At 39.5% G+C, this 19891-nt stretch overlaps 2 protein-coding genes across 2 annotated transcripts; one reads left to right on the top strand and one right to left on the bottom strand.

Moving 5' to 3' along the window:
- Positions 1-2481: 2481 nt before the first annotated feature.
- Positions 2482-11012, bottom strand: rps7 (ribosomal protein S7). Its single transcript, XM_080048049.1, has 7 exons — positions 10975-11012; positions 10375-10460; positions 9223-9294; positions 8438-8581; positions 6905-6969; positions 5351-5501; positions 2482-2593 (listed from the first exon to the last, which is right to left on the bottom strand). The coding sequence occupies exons 2-7, from the start codon at positions 10447-10449 to the stop codon at positions 2516-2518; spliced, it is 585 nt and encodes a 194-aa protein (XP_079904175.1). The 5' UTR covers positions 10450-10460; positions 10975-11012; the 3' UTR covers positions 2482-2515.
- Positions 11013-11192: 180 nt separating this feature from the next.
- Positions 11193-17250, top strand: rnaseh1 (ribonuclease H1). Its single transcript, XM_080048048.1, has 8 exons — positions 11193-11551; positions 12942-13066; positions 13638-13817; positions 14224-14323; positions 14571-14625; positions 14875-14959; positions 15583-15707; positions 17027-17250. The coding sequence occupies exons 1-8, from the start codon at positions 11406-11408 to the stop codon at positions 17135-17137; spliced, it is 927 nt and encodes a 308-aa protein (XP_079904174.1). The 5' UTR covers positions 11193-11405; the 3' UTR covers positions 17138-17250.
- The last annotated feature ends 2641 nt before the right edge of the window (positions 17251-19891 follow it).

Raw genomic sequence — 19891 nt, 5'->3', positions numbered from 1 at the left:
TAGCATTCTTTGCACTGATGGTCTCGTTTGCTGTTACATGTAATTCATGATCATCAGAGGAGAAATTAGACTGTTTCAGAAATATTTAAAAGTTCCTCGTAGCTTCTTTAACTTAGGAAACGCGGTCTGAAATAGTAAAATTCTATATAGGCTATTATATCAAAGGCGGATTTCCCAATAAACCTTTATAAAGATCTGATTGAAAATACTGTAGGTGCTTGTAAAAATTAGTTAAAAAAACAGCTGAACTTTGAAAAACAATCATGGTCAAAATGATCCTAAACTATATATACAGCTCTGGAAAAAATTAAGAGACCAGTCTGGATTTTTCTTAAATCTTCATCTCCACATAACTTATTGAAAATGCTCTTTAATGACAAAAAATTTACTGGAATTTGGTAGAAATGTTGTCTGTAGTTTGTAGAATAAAACCAAAATGTTCATTCTACTCAGACATATGCCTATAAATAGTAAAACGAGAGGCACTGAACATTTGGAGTGGTCTCTTCATTTTTTCCAGAGCTGTGTATTCTCCCAGTCCACTTTTCCCCCTGATTCCCTATGGGCCTCTATACTTATACGCACAGGGTTGTTTTTTACATTTTTAAGCATTTATTTATTCTTGTGTATTTAGTGTGGTGTTGTGGACCATTTATTATACATCTATATATTACTATACAGTGAAGTGATGACAGAAAAAGAAAGAGGGAGAGAGAGACACAAAAAGAGAGATAGATAGAGAGAGAGAGAGAGAGAGAGATAGAGAGAGAGGGAGGGAGGGAGGGAGGGAGAGAGAGAGAGAATGCTCATTAATTTATATTTTTGCTTTTCAATTTTGAGATCGTCACATATTATTTTAGGCTGACTACATCTGACCCCCTTTCTAGACCGGCACCAGTTATGTAATGTAGGGCTCACTCATCAGCTGATCACAGGGGTAAACAAAATGCGTGTCCCTCGCCATAACCCACGTCTCTCTTATAAGGAGAGTTAAGAAAAAGTGAGATTTATTTTCATAGTTGTATTATATTTCTTATTTTATGTGTGGAATTATTAATCTGCAGGGTGGTATCTGTGGTATTCTGACAGAAGTAAGGCATATCGAAAACCACTAAATATCTGCAAGTTCTCTCCCCTATTAATTTATATTTGCAATATTGGCCTGTGTGTGTGTGACAGTGTGTGTGTGTAACAGTGTGTGTGTGTGACAGTGTGTGTGTGACAGTGTGTGTGTAACAGTGTCTGTGTGTGACAGTGTGTGTGTGTGTGTCTGTGTGTGTGACAGTGTGTGTGTGTTATAAGCTTTATACAAATACATTTAAAAAAGACTGAGGCCCATCCAGATATTCCAAGGCCCACCCAATGTATTTTTTTGTATTGCTTGCATGCTCAAAATAAAGAAAGTCAACCAACCAACAAACAATTAATTTCTGCTTTTCCATCATAAACGTGTCTGATTGGAACTTTGGCATACCTGATAACTTTACTTATTGCTGATTCTATCATTACATTGTCATAGTTCAATAAAAATATATATATTTTTTATTTTAACCTTTAGGCAAAATCACGTTTATTTCTGACAGCTCTTGAAAGCAGCATCATGAATAGGCCGCTACCTGGTGTGGGCGGGGATTTCTGCTGTCATTCCTAGTAAAGTTTATAAGGAGTCCACATAGGCGTGAAGGTGCCTTTAAGGTCTTTGTTTACAGTGGGAGTGAATGTCGATAGTTAGCCTGCTGCTATCGGTGTATGAATGCGAGTGTGAATGGTAACGTGGGAAAGGAAAACAGGTCTCCCTTGTAAAAGAGTCTTCGGTCTCAATGGGATTTACCTGTATAAATAAAGGTTAAAAAAAACAAAAAAAAAAAAACATGAAAGGTGTAGGGATTAGGGATGGTAAAATATGTACATAAGCAAAGTAAAGGTTTAGATGTGTTGTGTTTGTTTTATCGACATTATAGACTATATAAAACGGAATTGAGATGAAAGAAAACCGCTGATAGAGGGGTGGATGGATGGATAGATTGACAGATAGATAGAAAGATGGATGGCTAAATAGATAAAAAGATGGATAGATAGACAGCAACTCTGCACAGAACATTTGAGCAGAGCACCCCCTAGAGGGAGACACTGTCACAATCCAACGTGACCAAATAGATTAAACCTGCAGTGTGTAGAATCTTGGGTTTTATTTCCTAGCAGATTTTGTAGAAAGTAATTATAATATCCATAAGTACATTTAATTTAGTGCATAATAGCCTAGTGCCGTCATCTTGAAAGCGTCATAGTTGGAATGTCATCAGGTGCATTGTTTAAAATTTAGAATTGTTCTTGTCCTTGAAGGCCACTGTAGCTTCTGTTATTATTCAACAGGGGTGGGGTTACCCAGGGAGCGTTGCATTCTAGAACTTTGTAGAACTTTCTTGATGATGTCATATTACACACTGCACCTTTAAGGAAAGAAATACCCAGACCCACGTATCGACAGTACACAAATTTATTTCGTCATTTGCATTTAGAGCTGGTGTTCGGGGAATTCAAACACGACGTCTTTGCCTGTGAGCTTCTTGTAGACACCGGAGAAAGTATCAACCTGAGAAGACACAAATACATTCACTTTAATATGAAAAAACAAAAAACAAACACCAATACTATCCATTTATAATTAACCAAATAATATAAGGGTCAGGGGTGAGAAAATAAAATATGTTTTTCTCTATTTATTTTGCACACACTCAACAAATACATTAACACATGTAAAGATTAAAAGAGTATGTGCTGGAGAGGTCAGAAACCCGAATGGGCTTATCGAGTGACCTCTCCATTATCCTCCATCATTGTCAACTTCAAGAATTATGACAAGTTGTTGACGTAAATAAATACAAATTTCGAGAATAAACTTTGACAGTTCAGGACTTCATGATCTGGCTTCAGTAAAGAGATGGAGCCCCTTGTCTGCCTTATGACCATAGCAAAGATGCAGCGTTTGGGTTTTAATAAAGGCCTACTTCACCGGTTTGAATATGAAGGTGTATTGAATTCTGAGATCCTATGTAGTTATAAATGTGCGAAAAAAATTGAAATCGGTTCATCCTAGCCTGAGAAAAGGCAGAAAGAGTGTTTTTTTAACCCTATATTTCTCTTTCTCGTGACATCACAGAAAGAGAAATATAGGGTTAAAAAAAACGTACTTTGTAAATATTACTGTGATGTCTTTTACTGTGACATCACAGTAATATTTACAAAGTAAGTTTTTTTTTAACCCTATATTTCTCTTTCTGTGATGTCACGAGAAAGAGAAATATAGGGTTAAAAAAAAACACTCTTTCTGCCTTTTCTCAGGCTAGGATGAACCGATTTCAATTTTTTTCGCACATTTATAACTACATAGGATCTCAGAATTCAATACACCTTCATATTCAAACCGGTGAAGTAGGGCTTTAACGTTTTGCTTACGAGGTATTGACCCTGGAAGCTTCAGTCGGTCATTATCTTTCAAACTCTACCGCTGTCAGGAACTCTACCGTTTATTCTAGTCATTTCACTTTTATTTCCAAAAATGTAGTTCTACTTTGTTCAACATTTGGAATTTTGTGATGTGCATAAGTAAAACAAATCCTCTTTTCTCCTCACCCCTGGCCCTATTAATATTAATAATAATAAATATAATTGATTTATATAGAGCCGTCTCTTGTTTTTCTAACAGTAAATAACACATTAAAGTTATCTATAGTTCTTTGGAATCCGCTATCGAGTCGACTTATCAGAGTTGCACCAACCAGTGATATATTCAGATGAGCAGTCATTGGGGTAAAGATAGTTTAAACACAATGTGCACTGCATGGTTTAGCCCCCCAGTCACGGCCCTTGTGGGACTCTGGGAAGATGTAGGAATATGCAGGACGCCCGTCCTCACCGACCGACGGCCGGGGACGGAGCTTTCTCTCCGACATTGTGGAACGGGAATGTACGTCTTAGCTCAGAGAGCTACGCTCCCATACGCCACCAGGACAGAGCCAGGAGACTAGCTCCTGGATGACCATGTCGGGTTAAAGGACACTGAACCAACCAATGACTGAGCAGCTGAAGAGAATACTCGCTTCTGATTGGGCAGTGAGAGATTTTTCTTTAACTAGTCAGACTTGATCACTTCTTGTTTAAATGCTTTCAGTCAGTTATAAAGTATTATCTTATCCCTTGGATCTAGTAGAGTTCTATATTTGAAAATAATTCACTGATCGGTGTATTCATTTTTATTAAGGTGAAGTCAGCGAATTGGGAGAATACTTGTCAAAATCACTTTTTGCGAGTATCTCACGAACCGCTCACTGTCCATACCGTGTGCGCTAATAAAGTATTTCTAAACTGGCTTGGTTTACAGATCCTAGACTGTGTATTAACTATTAACACATGATTATTCTTTTTCAGCTCACAGCACAGACAGGTAGCGGATCATGAGGAGATATTCACTGATTTAGACAGCAAGCGTTCTCCAGAATCACTGACTCCACCTTTAACACAGACGCTGATGCTCTTTTATGTCTGCTCATTTCACAATGAAAACCATTATGTCTTTTTAAATGTTGTTCTTAAAATCAACATCATTGTAAATGTGGGTCACATCTCAATTTAAAGGCCTACTTCACCGGTTTGAATATGAAGGTGTATTGAAGGTGTATACTTTGTGTTCTACATTGTTCTGCTGTGCCTAGGCTGTCTATAAACAATGGATTTTATTTTATGTCAGCTAAATTCAGTTCAGTAGCCTTTAACATATACACACATTTCTGATATTTACAATGAAAACCCAATGCATTTTTAAAAATATTGTTCTTTAAAATCTAGACTCACTTTGTGTTCTAAGTGGTTCTGCTCATTCATTATATTATAATAGTGATTTTATAATGATGTGTGATTTAGAAAGCTGGTTCCGATTCATTACATAATACTGATTTTATAATGATAGAAAGCTGGTTCCGTATGGCTGAAGTATTCCTTTAAACATAAAAAAATCATAGTATAATTAAGTTGTATGTATGTATAGATCACAAATTGTATAGAGATTATATGGATTACATGATGCGAATATAATAAATATTTTTATTTTTTTACTATGGAAAAGGGGTAGGATTAAATAAGTGTATACTTCTTCATGCTCCTTTTCGGGCATGTCACATCAATACAGATAATTATTTTTGTGAAGTCTTTTAAACATAAATTTTGTTTGTTGTATTTTTGTGCTTTTCATTTAGTTTTGTATTGTTTTTGATGTCTGAAATAAAATTTAAAAAAAAATGAAACGTATTGTTATCTGGTATAAATAAAGGTTAAATGAGATATGTGAACGTACCTTGTGTTCTACGTTGTTCTGCTGTGCCTTGTCCAGGTGCACCTTGATGAGGCGGCTGGCGTCCAGCTTCACGCGGATTCTCTTTCCCACGATCTCACTGGGGAACACCAGGTCCTCCAGGATGGCGTTATGCACAGAGGTCAGAGTACGACTGGGGGACGCACCAACGAAGAAGAAGACATGTTAATATAAGAGGCACCAACAAAGAAGACATGTTATTAACACATCAAAACCAGGGTTGTAGCTAATGTGAAAACAGCTAATAAACGAATTAGGCTGCAAATACTAAGATCAGCCATTTATCAAATAAAAAGAGGCAAACATTCTCTCATCCATCCTCACAAATGTTCTTAGTTTTACATACATTCACAACAGGGTTTCAAATTCAAAAGTGAGTAAATATACAAAAACACACATTTCATGATAAATCTAGTATAAACAGGTAATGTGCACTGCATGGTTTAGCCCCCCAGTCACGGCCCTTGTGGGACTCTGGGAAGATGTAGGAATATGCAGGACGCCCGTCCTCACCGACCGACGGCCGGGGACGGAGCTTTCTCTCCGACATTGTGGAACGGGAATGTACGTCTTAGCTCAGAGAGCTACGCTCCCATACGCCACCAGGACAGAGCCAGGAGACTAGCCCCTGGATGACCATGTCGGGTTACAAACACACACACACACACACACAATTATGCTTTAAAAAGGTGGAGTCAGCTTTTCTGAAGAATGCTTGTTGACAATATCAGCGAATCTCTTCTCATGAAAAATCTAGTGTTAATACACAGCCTAGGATCTGTAAACCGGTATGTAAACAAAGGGGACCCACTGTAGCTAGCAACATGCCAGTCAACAAGAGTATAGGCTGTGAATTAACACTGGACACAGTACAGTTGTGTGGAGATATTCACAGATTGTACTAGGGATGTCCATGGTTAACCGTTAAGAAGATCTTTAACCGGTTAATACTAAAGGTTTAAAAAAAAATTAAATTCATCTTAATTTCTCTCAAATCCGGACTCTTATTTTGATATGGCAATGGCTACCCGTCCCCTAAGCCTGTGTGTGTGTGTGTGTGTGTGTGTAAATTTCAGTCACTTATTGCACTTTCTGCTCCTACATTCGCATACTAGACCTCTTCTCACAACAGACAAGGTGCCATGTGAATGTCAACATGTAGGTATTTAAATTGGCTACTGGTTTCTGAATTGTTTTTAAATGAATAAACAAAAAAGGTTGGGAGCCCTGCTATAATGATTCATGTATTTCACTATAAATAGGCTACACACACTCATACTGCCATCGGTGTATGAGTGTGTGTATGAATGGGTGAATGTGGTAAGATATGTAAAGCGCTTTGGGGCTGAGAAAATCGGCTAGAAGGCGCTATATAAGTCAAGTCCATTTACCATTTTACATTAAATCTTAACGGTTAACCGGTTAAAGAAAAAATACTAAATGGCCATCCCTAGATTGTACCAGAACATTTGTAGACAAGTATTCTGCAGAACCACTGACTCCATCTTATTTAAAGATCAGGAAAGCGTGACTGACCTCCTGGGACGCTTCTGCTTGTTCTTTGTGCGACTTTTCCTGGTGGGTTTGGGCAGAATTCTCCTCTGAAAAACAACAGCAAACGATTAACATTCAATCAGGATTCACACACACACACACACACACACACACACACACCTGAACTGAAGTAAATCTATTAACATTAAACATCCCAATCAAGTCACTGATACCCTGGCTCAAAGATAGTGTTGCTGATTATCATGTGGATGCAGACTTATCGGTTTGAGTTACATTTTTCCGAGAAAAGGAGTCTCCATCATTTAGGATTACTGTTAACAGTGCAAAACATCAACGTATACGAGTCATTGGTTACGTTGACATGTCATTTCAAACATTTAGCTCAGTTATTATAATAGAAAATGACGGTCAGTCAAACATGAATAACATGGAAAGAGAAAATAGTCAATTCACAATACATTTTTAAATAAACACTCAATATCTGACTTTAAACAGTTCAATCAAAGCCAGATATGAGGTAATGTGCACTGCATGGTTTAGCCCCCCAGTCACGGCCCTTGTGGGACTCTGGGAAGATGTAGGAATATGCAGGACGCCCATCCTCACCGACCGACGGCCGGGGACGGAGCTTTCTCTCCGACATTGTGGAACGGGAATGTACGTCTTAGCTCAGAGAGCTACGCTCCCATACGCCACCAGGACAGAGCCAGGAGACTAGCCCCTGGATGACCATGTCGGGTTACACACACAAGATACATTCATTTCACATCAACACCCAGAATTCCTCTTATAGCAGGTCGGTTTATATGTGGACCAGTTCACTTAACTTTCTACATTGTTGAAAGATGACAAGGTTATTTAGTTAATTTGTTTAATGCCTTTCTGTCTTTGCAGCGCTAAGCACCTTATATTTTGATTACTCTGGTCATGTAATCTAAAGATGAATATATCTGTGGCTTTGTGTCTCCAACGCTTCAGGAATGCCATCGGCAGGGGGCGCCCTTAGCTCAGTTGGTAGGGCGTCCCCCTCCCGGGCCGGGCCCAGCAGCAGACCCGGGTTCGATTCCCACCCGCGGTCGTTCTCTGCATGTCACTCCCCTCTCTGCCCCATTTCAACTCTGTCTCTACACTATCAATAAAGCATAAAAATGCCCAAAAAATATCTAAAAAAAAAAAAAAAAGGAATGCCATCGGCCTTCAAGTACGTCCATAGACATTGGCTGTGTTCGAAAAGCCCTACTATCGTTCTACACTCATTTTTCAAACGGCATGGAAGGTTTCTGTATTGCTTCTGTATACTTCAGTGCAAACGGTCCGACGAACCTCGCATACACAATGGATGGTTAAGTAGACAGTATGTAGTATACACAATACACATGTTGAGTATGTAGGAGGGAGGACGTTAGTAGGGCTTTTACAACACAGCCATTATTTAAACTTGTAAAACCCCAAAACCGACCCATCTCCCTCATAGAGAGCCAGACACAGCGAGGCAGACGCAGCGAGGCAGACAGCGAGGCAGACAGCGAGGCCGCCATGTTTCTCTCTCCTCACCTGTGCGACGAAGACCACGTGCTTTCCGCTGAACTTCTTCTCCAGCTCTCGGACAAGACGCACCTGGATCTTCTGGAAGGATTTCAGCTGAGGAACCGGGACGAAGATGATGATCGCTTTCCTGCTGCCACCAACCTCGATCTCCTACAACACCAGATGGACAAATAGTTGATCTGAATGATACGTTTTCTATTCAATAATGCTCATAAAACATGTCATGATTACTCTAGAGTTAACAGAATAAAACAATGCACGTCATGATTAATCTAGAGTTAACAGGTTATGTGACCTCGCACTCTTGCAACAACAGATAAACAAATTAATATTGTTTATCACAACACGTTTTCTATTTCATTATGACAATCAAAAAAAATGCATTTCATGATAAATCTATTATAAAAGGAGACAATGTGCACTGCATGGTTTAGCCCCCCAGTCACGGCCCTTGTGGGACTCTGGGAAGATGTAGGAATATGCAGGACGCCCGTCCTCACCGACCGACGGCCGGGGACGGAGCTTTCTCTCCGACATTGTGGAACGGGAATGTACGTCTTAGCTCAGAGAGCTACGCTCCCATACGCCACCAGGACAGAGCCAGGAGACTAGCTCCTGGATGACCATGTCGGGTTACAAACACACAATACATTCATTTCAAACATCTAAATGGTTTCAGAAAATAAAAGGCACTTCGGCAAAAACTGCTTGACAAAATACGCTCTTTAAGAACTTTAGAAAGTGCCTAGAATGCAGAAAGAACAGGTCAAGGTGAGTAGAAGTGTTTGTACCTTTGCTGCTGTGATGTTCAGCTCTCTCAGCTGAGCCTTCAAGTCAGAGTTCATCTCCAGCTCGAGCAGAGCCTGAAGGAGACGAGGGAAATTAGTGGAAAGATTAACAAGAATTTCAAAATAAAACAAGACAATGCATTCACCCAGAGCAACTTCTAAGTTCTTATTTCTTTCTACATGGCAGAGAAAAACCTGATTACTTCATCTATTGACACTTTAAACAGTTTAATCAAAGCCAGATATGAGGTAATGTGCACTGCATGGTTTAGCCCCCCAGTCACAGCCCTTGTGGGACTCTGGGAAGATGTAGGAATATGCAGGACGCCCGTCCTCACCGACCGACGGCCGGGGACGGAGCTTTCTCTCCGACATTGTGGAACGGGAATGTACGTCTTAGCTCAGAGAGCTACGCTCCCATACGCCACCAGGACAGAGCCAGGAGACTAGCTCCTGGATGACCATGTCGGGTTAACACACACACACACACACACCCCTCAACTCAAGATATTCCTCTTATAGCAGGTCTGCTTATATGTGGACCAGTTCACTTCATTTTCTATGATTGGAAAACACAGAGAATAAACTGTCATAATGAAAACCTGACAAAGCCATTTGACTATCTTGTTCATAAACGATGGTGTCAAGACTTCTCATTTTCATGACACTGGCAGATCAAGTTAGCATTCACACTGTAGAATTACCACATGGGTAAGTGGGTAAGTGGGCAGGTGTCATTGATACTGAACATATTCTTGGGCCAATTTGCATTGTACTTTCTGCATTAGTTTACTAACTGCAGTACGTATTGCACTTAAATCAAGCTTGATTTTGTGATGCTTCTGTTTAAGTTTGAAGCTAGCAACTTGGAGTGACAGAACTAAGGTAAGTAAGTAAAATGTATTTGTACAGCGTATTTTCACAGACAGTGTCACAAGGCGCTTTACAATGTGCATAGAAAATAAAAGCATGGTAAAAATACTACTCAATAGGTCCAAGAATAAACATAACTTTAAACCACAACAGATACAATTGGCAACATGGTAATTACATGAATGAAAAAAGAGCAATTTGGACAATTCAACCACAAGCTCATAGTTTTCCCCACACACTGTACAGAAGCATAAATGATGTACAAAGTGTTTTGTTTCTTACCTGGGAGATCCCAGACTCGAACTCGTCGGGCTTTTCGCCATTAGGCTTCACTATTTTGGCGCTGGTACTGAACATGGCCGCAGTCTCTACAATACAGAAAGAAACAATAAAGAAACCGGTGTTAGTCTTTCATTTGACAGCTTTTAAAACAACTTTAAGACGAGAAATCATCCCAAGAAACGTCTTTCAAAACCAGCATGAACTGCGCTAAGCTAAATGCTAACATGGGGCCAACTGTCAATGGAGAGCGGGTATGGCAGGATAATTACGTGGTAGGGAGGAATTAACAGTTTAATTCAACATAAAATAAGAGTAATATACAGCGCTACACGTGTCCAGTCTTTCTGTATGATCTAGTTAATGCTGCCTTAACACATGCAGGGCCCGCTATCAACATGAAGCGATCCAACGTAGCCATCCATCCTCATTTTACAACCGCTAAATTAAGTGTTTTAAAACCGCCATCCGGCCCTACAACCGACATAATCTAACGTATCACAACCTTAACATGCTTTACGATGGGTTAACACGCGAATAAAACAACTTTAAAGGACATTTTAGAGCAGGAATAGCAGTGCAGTGAAAAACGGCACGACTAACCTGTGTCAACGACGGCCAAGGAAGAGGCCGGAACATCGCGAGAGTTGAATACATCGAATGCCGGGGTTTACGTGGAGTCACGTTGCTATCGCGAGAACGTCATGACGTTGCCGCTTGCGTGCGGGAGTGATAAGTACATCGCGAGATTTGGCGACATTTCTTTCGGGATTTCCTTGTTTTGCTACTTTTCAGGTGTTGAACTTGACAAAAAACGAGAATTAGAAGACTACAGTAGGTTCTAAAGTAGTCATATATATCAATAAGATGTTTCTGGGTTTATATTTTGCTCTTACGATTCAAATCAAGCAAAAATAGCCAGTTAAAGACGTGTTTTGCTGGGAATTTGCACCACATATGTAGGATTGTCCACCAAAACCCAGTCATATTTAGTGGTATTCTATGTAAACACTGTCTTAGCTAACACAACGTTGATGTTCAGATTGACTGGTTTGTTCAGAGCAGTGCGTAGGACGGTTTGCAGTGCGGCATCGGCAGCAGGAGCCGAAGAAAACATGGCGAAAGGAAAGTTTTTCTACGCCGTAAAGAAAGGATTCAAGCCCGGAGTCTACAAGTCATGGTGAGGACTGTTTATACTTTGAATATCAGCACGTGTGTGTATAAGAAAAACCAGTCCTTCATCTCTAGAAGTGCGTTTTCTTTAGGGGGAGAGAGGTGCTATATCCCATTCAAAAAAATATGGAGATTTTAATGTGTATTTGATATTTTAGCCAAAACAAAAAACCCAGATAATAAATAACTGTATTTGCTTTTTGATAACAATCCAATCTTCAATTCGGCCTAGAAGAAATTCATAATCATGCGCCTATTTGATTGATATTTCAATTTTGACGTGTGTGCGTTTTCTTTGGGAAGAGTAGCTAGCTGCACATGCCAAGTCCAATTCAGATATCGAAGGATTTTAAATGCGTCTTTTGAAATTTCTGCTACAACTAACAAACTAGTTAAAAGATAACTTGATGTGTTTTATAATAACAATGCGCTCTTCAATTCGGCCTTGAAGAAATTAACGAAAATGGTCTTATTTGAAAATTATTTAATTTTACCCCTATCAACTGACACTGATAGCAGGTGGCAGGGGCCGATTTTAGTCAATCTGATGCCTTGTCAAACACATGCACGTTTCATTTAATTTAATTTATTTATGGCTCTTGACCATAGTAACATGGTGTATGGAGCACAACACATGCACATAATAACAGAACAAAACATTATAACAAGTTCAAAATAACCTTCAATATACTTTTTTTTCCCTCCACGTAACTTGTAGTACACACACACACACACACACGCACACACGCACACACACACACACACACACACACACACACACACACACACGGATCAAAATAAACGTTGATCGAATCGAACGTCTCGTCTAGTTTCTATGGTGACTGACTGCCTCTCGTTTCTTTTACTTAGTTGTCTTCACTCTTGTCGATAGATATAAAATACGTATTATAGATAAATAAGCTGCTGTTTATTGTAGCCTTTAAATTAAATTTGCCTTTTATTTCAACATGAATTTCAAGATGAGGAGAATTCTCGCTCTGATACTGCTTTTTGATGAGGAGTTTTGTGGTCCCGCTATCACGACGACAATACATCCTCGAGCAAGGAGGAGGCTAGCTTTTGGGTAGCTTTTGGCTAAATGTTATTGCCGACTTTTTTACCTGTATTTCAAATATCGTTAGCCTCTTCTTAGCATAATTGCCTAAATCACATTTATTCTACTCTACATCTACTCTATTCTACATCTAGCCTACTTTTCGTTAGCCTAATAGCACAATTGCCTAAGTCATATTTTAAGGGTTATACTTGTAGGCCTAGGCTATATTGAGTAAAGTATAGAGTAAAAGTAGAGTAAATATGATTTAGGCAATTATTCTATGAGGGTAACGGTATGTTGTTTTTAACATTTTACCTTGGTTTTTCACTGTGGTTTTTAGGGATGAATGTAAGACCCAGGTGTTCAAATTTCAAGCGGCTTCCTACAAGAAGTTTGCGTCAGAGAAAGACGCGTGGGCGTTCATCCGAGGAGTGGGCCCGTCTGTTATCCCGCATGTGGAGAAAGGTAAAATGTTTCAGACCAATACAAGGCTTTTAGTGTTGTGTGTAAAACCCCCTAAACAACTCATTTTACAAGTTAGAAATAATAATTTTATTTATTTATCAGATTAGAAAGTACCGAAGATTTTTTTTTTTTTTTTTTTTATAAAATATTACAGTCAAACGTTTCTACTGAACATATTTTCGATATCATTTTATAAATCAAAAAATATTAATTAATTAAAAAATGCATTTCAACATGTTAAAAAAATTAATATCATGAATCAGATAATTAACAACATATGAACAAATCCTTCTGTAAATAATCTTCAGAATATAGTGCTGAGAAAGATTCTGGAAGGTTAAGTTGATGTACATGCTTTAAGAGTTGAGATTTCTGGTTCAGAATATTGAAAAAAAACTAATGTTGAAATAATAATAATAATAATAATAATAATAATAATAATAATAATAATAATAATAATAATTCAATAATGGTCATTTTGGAATTTATGTTTGAGAGAAGAAATGTTATGGATGCAAAATATCCCAAAAATCTCAAAACTGACCAGTTCTTGTGTGTTTGTCTTTTCCAGTGTCTGAGGTAATAGAGCCTGCTGTAGACTTACTGCCTAAGCGAGGTCCAGAGCCTCTGCAGTACATTCCCCTCGGGAAGAAGAGAACTCACTCGGACACGGAGCCGGAGACACAAACCAAACGTGTGAAACTGGCAGAAAGCTCAACTACAGAAACCTCCGACGCATTCACATACATGGGTAAGATGATGGTCTAACGCACATGCGTTATTGGGAGAGTGTGTGTGTGTTTGTTTTAGATTTGCGTAGCCTGCAGTAGTTTACAAAACATATTTACTCGACATGTAATTCTTAGTATTGAATAATTCTATCATCATAAATCAAAACTAAATTATTTCGAGGAACCTGGAACCAAACGTACAGACTAGAATATGTCATGTAAACAGCAACAACAGTGAAACAGTAACTTTTTCAGGAAGCTTTTCTAACTTCAGACAGTGTTCCAGGGATCACATTTTCCCTGTGAGGAAAGTTTGTTCATTCAGTTATGAGAATATAACCTTAGAAAATGTACTTATTTCCTTTGACACACCCAAAGTTACACACTGCAGCTTTAATGTCTGTTTATGTGTCCCTGTGTGTTTAGGAGACGCTGTGGTTGTTTACACTGACGGTTGCTGTTCGAATAACGGAAAAGTTAACGCAAGAGCCGGCATCGGAGTTTACTGGGGACGAAACCACCCACTGTGAGAGAACACACTCGCTCACTCGCTCACTCGCTCACTCGCTCACTCACTCACTCACTCACTCACTCACTCACACACACACAGTCACACTCACTCACTCACTCACTCACTCACTCACTCACTCACTCACTCACTCACTCACTCACTCACTCACTCACTCACTCACTCACTCACTCACTCACTCACTCACTCACTCACTCACTCTCACACACATGCACTGACACATTTGTTGCTATTTTTCTATCAGAAATGTAGCCGATCGGTTGGTGGGAAGACAAACCAACCAGCGGGCAGAGTTACAGGTGAGCATTAATAACAATGTTAAATTCTGCAGTGGTATCTATGTATATAACATGTATATTATTTACGTGTGTGTGTGTGTGTGTGTGTGTGTGTGTGTGTGTGTGTGTGTGTGTGTGTGTGTGTGTGTGTGTGTGTGTGTGTGTGTGTGTGTGTGTGTGTGTGTGTGTGTGTGTGTGTGTGTGTGTGTGTGTGTGTGTGTGTGTGTGTGTGTGTGTGTGTGTGTGTGTGTGTGTGTGCGTGTGTGTCAGGCCGCGGTTAAAGCCCTGGAACTGGCCAAAGAGAAGAACATAACGAAGCTGGTTCTCTACACTGACAGCAAATTCACCATCAACGGTAAGAGACAGTTTGCCATGTTGCGCCGCCATGTTTCTACAGTAGCTCAGAGCGGACAAACTTAATGGCCTTACACGTTTTTATATATAGTGGGCGTCCTGGTGGAAATGCACCTGTTGGAAGACCAAGAAGAAGAAGAAGTACTATAGAATAAATAACTAAATACATCTTCACCTCATCACTTGATATTGTGGAAAGACTTGAGGCAGTGGTGGATGATGCCATCTTTAGTAACTATAGCTTCTTGTCCTTGAAGGCCACCGTAGCTTCTGTAAATTCTCCCGAAGAGAGAGGGGTTAGCAAGGGAGCGTTGACATCTAGAATCTCACCACTATTTGACTCTAAAATACACCTTTTACTACACACTGTGTCTTTAAAAGTCAACACTGTGTATCTGTTCAGGTGTAACGAGCTGGGTTGGATAATGCCATCCATTTGGAAACATTGGTATAATTGTGTCCTTTAACGTGTGTGTTGTATGTCTTTGAAATGGACCTCGAGTCTCTTGAATAAAGCTGATTGATTGATTGATTGATTGATTGATTGATTGATTGATTGATTGATTGATTGATTGATTGATTGATTGATTGATTGATTGATTGATTGATTGATTGATTGATCAGGTGTAACGAGCTGGGTGAAGAACTGGAAGCTGCACGGCTGGCGGTTGAAGTCTGGAGGTCCGATCACAAACAAAGACGACTTCATGAAACTGGACAAACTGAACGCACAGCTGGACGTGGTCTGGGTAAATATATCTGGGTTACTATAGAGACCAGAATCAGAGTCCTTAAACCTGCAGTGTGTAGAATTTGGGGATTTTTTTCATAGCAGTCTTGGTAGAAAATAATTATAATATCCATAAGTACGTTTAATTTAGTGCATAATAGCTGAAATTTTTTTTAGAATTATTATTTTTCCCCTTTAGAAAGGGTCTCTTATATCTCCGTATTTCTCCATACCATGGACCAAGGTATGGGTGCCGCCATTTTGGAAGCATCATGGTTGGAATGTCATCAGGTGCATTGTTTAGAATCTAGAATTGTTCTTGTCCTTGAAGGCCACTGTAGCTTCTGTTATTATTCAAAAGGGGTGGGGTTACCCAGGGAGTGTTGCATTCTAGAACTTTGTAGAACTTTCTTGATGATGTCATATTACACACTGCACCTTTAATTGTCATTGTAAATTGTAGCAGCATCCAAGTATACACACAAACACAAAATATGAATAATAGTAAAAAAAAAAAGTAGTGCAGGGCAGACCAGTCGTTTTATAAAACAGTTCAAAATACTTATTTTGTCATAAGATCCAGAGTATAGCCCGCCCTAACATTAAAGGCCTACTTCACCGGTTGGAATATGAAGGTGTATTGAACTCGGAGATCCTATGAAGTATAACCCTACATTTCTCTTTCTGTGACATCACAGTAAGAGAAATGTAGGGTTAGACAGTGAGACCATAAAACACTCTTTCTGCCTTTTCTCAGGCTAGGATGATCCGATTTCAATTTTTTTTGCACATTTATACTTCATAGGATCTCCGAGTTCAATACACCTTCATATTCCAATACACCTTCATATTCCAACTGGTGAAGTAGGCCTTTAAATGACTTATCTTTAATTTTGGATTGATAAATATGCCTATAACTCTTTTCAGATGCTTTACTATCATTTCATTTTAGATGGTTAGAAAGAATTGTGTGGATTTGGGTTTACAGGAGCTATAAACGATTCTCCCTCTCTCTCTGTCTGTCTGCCTCTCTTTTTCCCTCTTTCTTCCCTCTCTCTTCCCCCCCCCCTCTCTCTCTCTCTCTCTCTCTCTCTCTCTCTCTCTCTCTCTCTCTCTCTCTCTCTCTCTCTGTCTGCCTGTCTGTCTGTCTCTCTTTCTTCCCTCTCTCTCTCTCTCTCTCTGTCTGCCTGCCTCTCTTTTTCCCTCTCTTTCTTCCCTCTCTCTCTCCCCCCTCTCTCTCTCCCTCTCTCCCTCTCTCTCTTCCCCCCTCTCTCTCTCCCTCTCTCTCTCTCTGTCTGCCTGCCTCTCTTTTTCCCTCTCTTTCCTCCCCCTCTCCAGTTGCATATTCCAGGTCACGCCGGTTACTTAGGAAACGAGGAAGCGGACAGACTATCCAGAGAAGGAGCTGTGAAGCCGTTACCAGAGCAGAATGTAGACACAGACAGTTAGATATAGTGTGTGTGTGTGTGTGTGTGTGTGTGTGTATGTGTGTGTGTGTGTGTGAGTGTGTGTGTATTCTGGTTCGTAAGACTTTTCAAAGCTTTGAAAGTTTTTTTATTATATTTCCTTTAACAGAGTTTCTGTCCAAACCAAAGCTGCTTTTGTGTTCAGAGTTGATTGTAATTTGTCTCTCTGTCCATTGTAAATAAAGTTTAAGTTTATCTTTAAATTCCCTGCTTTTCTGTATTTTTTATTTTTTTTTGTATTTTGTGATGGTTTTTTTTTAAGGAAAGGAAATGAGTAGGGAAGAGCTTGGGAAGCCAAATTGACAGTTAAAGGCCTACTTCACCGGTTTGAATACGAAGGTGTATTGAATTCTGAGATCCTATGTAGTATAAATGTGCGAAAAAAATTTAAATCGGTTCATCCTAGCCTGAGAAAAGGCAGAAAGAGTGTTTTTTTTTAACCCTATATTTCTCTTTCTCGTGACATCACAGAGAGAGAAATATAGGGTTAAAACAAAACTTACTTTGTAAATATTACTGTGATGTCTTTTACTGTGACATCACAGTAATATTTACAAAGTACGTTCTTTTTAACCCTATATTTCTCTTTCTGTGATGTCACGAGAATATATATAGGGTTAAAAAAAACACTCTTTCTGCCTTTTCTCAGGCTAGGATGAACCGATTTTAATTTTTTTCGCACATTTATACTACATAGGATCTCAGAATTCAATACACCTTCATATTCAAACCGGTGAAGTAGGCCTTTAAGTTTGATTTTTGTTGTAATATATCAAGTTGCCCAGTAGAGGGAGCCACAGGGCAATAGTTAACAATGCAGATCACAGGAAGAGAGACGCTCTTATTTCATCATAACATTGCTGCTGACGACCCAGCACTGTTGAAAGGTTGCCAGTTTATTTTAATATACACAAACACAACTGAAAAAATGTACTTACAGTCCCAAGAGTTAAGACTAAACGAAGGAGTAGCAGCTTTTAGTTTTCATGCACCAAATATCTGGAACAAACTCCCAGAAAACTTGAGGTCTGCTGCAACCCTCAGTTCTTTTAAATCGAGTCTGAAGACTTTTCTGTTTCCATTTTAACCTGTATACTTTTTATTTTATTTAAATGTTTTACTTCTTTTCATTCGCTTTTAAATGTCTTCTAATGTGTTTTATGTATTCTAATCTTGCCCCTGTAAAGCACTTGGAGTGGCCTTGTGTTTGAATTGTGCTATAGAAATAAACTTGCCTTGCCTTAATAAAGTTTGAGAGATGTACTACCCACTGTACAGATAACTCTCTACCCTGCACCCAAACCTGACCACTTCACCATTTAGCGCCTCCGAAACAAGTTATTTCTTGGCAAATATATCGGTGCCGAAATTGGCAGACATTTTACCATCTAGAATCAGGCATTTCTGTTAAGGTGCTGTTGAATGCAGGACTTTCACCTGTGGTTGAGTATTTTATTTACATTGCTACTTTTACTTCAGAAAAGTACTTTCTTTAGCACTGCTACCCGTCCAGACCTACTGTAACTCCAACCTCAACCTGCTCTGTCTGTGTGTGTGTGTGTGTGTGTGTGTGTGTGTGTGTGTGTGTGTGTGTGTGTGTGTGTGTGTGCGTGTGTGTGTGTGTGTGTGTGTGTGTGAGTGAGAGAAACAGAAATTTAATACCCTCTCCTCCTCCTCATATTCTAGTGCCCGTTGGATCTGTCGGTTGGTCTGTAAGTATGTAACCTCCATTGTATCTTGACTGTGTGTGTGTGTGTGTGTGTGTGTGTGTGTGTGTGTGTGTGTGTGTGTTTGGTTCGGTTGGTCGGTCTGTGTGGATGTTACAAAATCAGGGTTTCCTGCCCTGACCTGCAGGGACTCGCAACCATCGCCGCGGGCAACACACACCAGCGCCTTCCAAAGGTGAAGGGTCATTCTGTACAAGCTTCATTAGCAACAGCCTACTCCTCTTCAACACACACACACACACACACACACACACACACACACACACACAGGCCATATTTATCAGCTAGACGTGTGTGTGTGTGTGTTGGCATTAATCCACTGCTGCCCTGCTTGAGGGGAAGAAGGCAGAGCTCACTGTAGAGTAACTTTAACAAACCAGATATTAGAAAGATTCTTTAGTAACAACTTTTAGACGGACAAGTGTCTAATATAAACCACAATCTATGATGATTTCAGGAAATATAGGAACGGATATAATTTTTTTTTTCTTAACCTTTATTTATACAGGTAAATCCCATTGAGACCGAAGACTCTTTTGCAAGGGAGACCTGTTTTCCTTTCCCACGTTACCATTCACACACACATTCACACACCGATAGCAGGCTGACTATCGACATTTACACGAGGCAAGGTGGGTGAAGTGTCTTGCCCAAGGACACAACAACTATGACACAGGTGGCAGGGCGGGGATCGAACCTCCAACCCTTTGATCATCAGCCGACCCGCTCTACCACCTGAACCACAGTCGCCCCATCATTTTGATCACAGCCACAAAATAACCCTTGTCCAGTTCTATCACATCTGAATGTCAGTCTTAATGCTTGAATGAATGGTCGTGGAAAGTTTAGTTGTTGGAAGTGCTTTAGAAGTTGAGATGTTTTGGTTCAGAGTATTGAAAAAAAACTAATGTTGAGATAATGTCCGTTAAAGATGGTTGTATAGGAGAAATAAACAGACGCAAACAGACAAGGTTTAGTCAAATAAACACCTGAATGTACATGTTGGACCT

This window comes from Ammodytes marinus, assembly GCF_949987685.1.
Source record: "Ammodytes marinus genome assembly, chromosome: 19".
In the NCBI taxonomy this organism is placed as follows: Eukaryota; Metazoa; Chordata; class Actinopteri; order Uranoscopiformes; family Ammodytidae; genus Ammodytes; species Ammodytes marinus.
The sequence above is the reverse complement of the archived record's forward strand: the minus strand, read 5'-3'. Positions and strand labels throughout refer to the sequence as shown.